Consider the following 492-nt stretch of genomic DNA (forward strand, 5'->3'; position numbering starts at 1 on the left):
AAGACGTGCGACTCATTCACCATAAATTCAACTTCGATAACGGCCTCTGTTAGAACTACAAAACATAAGAAAAATGATGAAAAAAGAAGAAAAGGAGAAGAAAAGGCGAGACAAAAACCCCGCCATCAGCACACTGGGCGGAGGAGATTAAGCACTTGTGGCGTGACACCGGCAAGGAGGTGCCGCCGGCGTTTCTGTCCATTAGTAGTTTCTAATGGACTCGTCAGAAAGGCTTGAGGTCGCGGGACAAGGCGTCCATTGTGGCGTCGGAGGCTCGGAGGCGCCGGGGAGTCCTTGTGGGATCCGCGTCGCCGAGGCTGGGTCCTCCGTCGCCTGCTCATTGTTCGCCCCGAGTCTGCGTTATGATTTCATTCAATATGCTACACTTGTACACTGGCTTTGTCTAGGTAACTTTCCCATTGTCTCGGGCGTCGCGTATATATTAGCTCTCTGTGTCGAGTCTGGATTTAGCTCCGTCCTGTCTGGTGAGGC

General features: G+C 52.0%; 1 protein-coding gene across 1 annotated transcript in view; it reads right to left on the reverse strand.

Moving 5' to 3' along the window:
- Nucleotides 1–201: 201 nt before the first annotated feature.
- LOC119589336 (sodium-dependent dopamine transporter-like) overlaps nucleotides 202–492 on the reverse strand; it is a gene marked incomplete at its 5' end in the record, with an annotated part of 110,782 nt that continues 110,491 nt past the window's right edge. The window contains one exon of the mRNA XM_037937956.1: nucleotides 202–355. Within this exon, the coding sequence (XP_037793884.1) occupies nucleotides 202–355 (154 nt within the window). The remainder of the gene's footprint in view (nucleotides 356–492) is intronic.

Source organism: Penaeus monodon, chromosome 25 (assembly GCF_015228065.2).
Source record: "Penaeus monodon isolate SGIC_2016 chromosome 25, NSTDA_Pmon_1, whole genome shotgun sequence".
Taxonomy (NCBI): Eukaryota; Metazoa; Arthropoda; class Malacostraca; order Decapoda; family Penaeidae; genus Penaeus; species Penaeus monodon.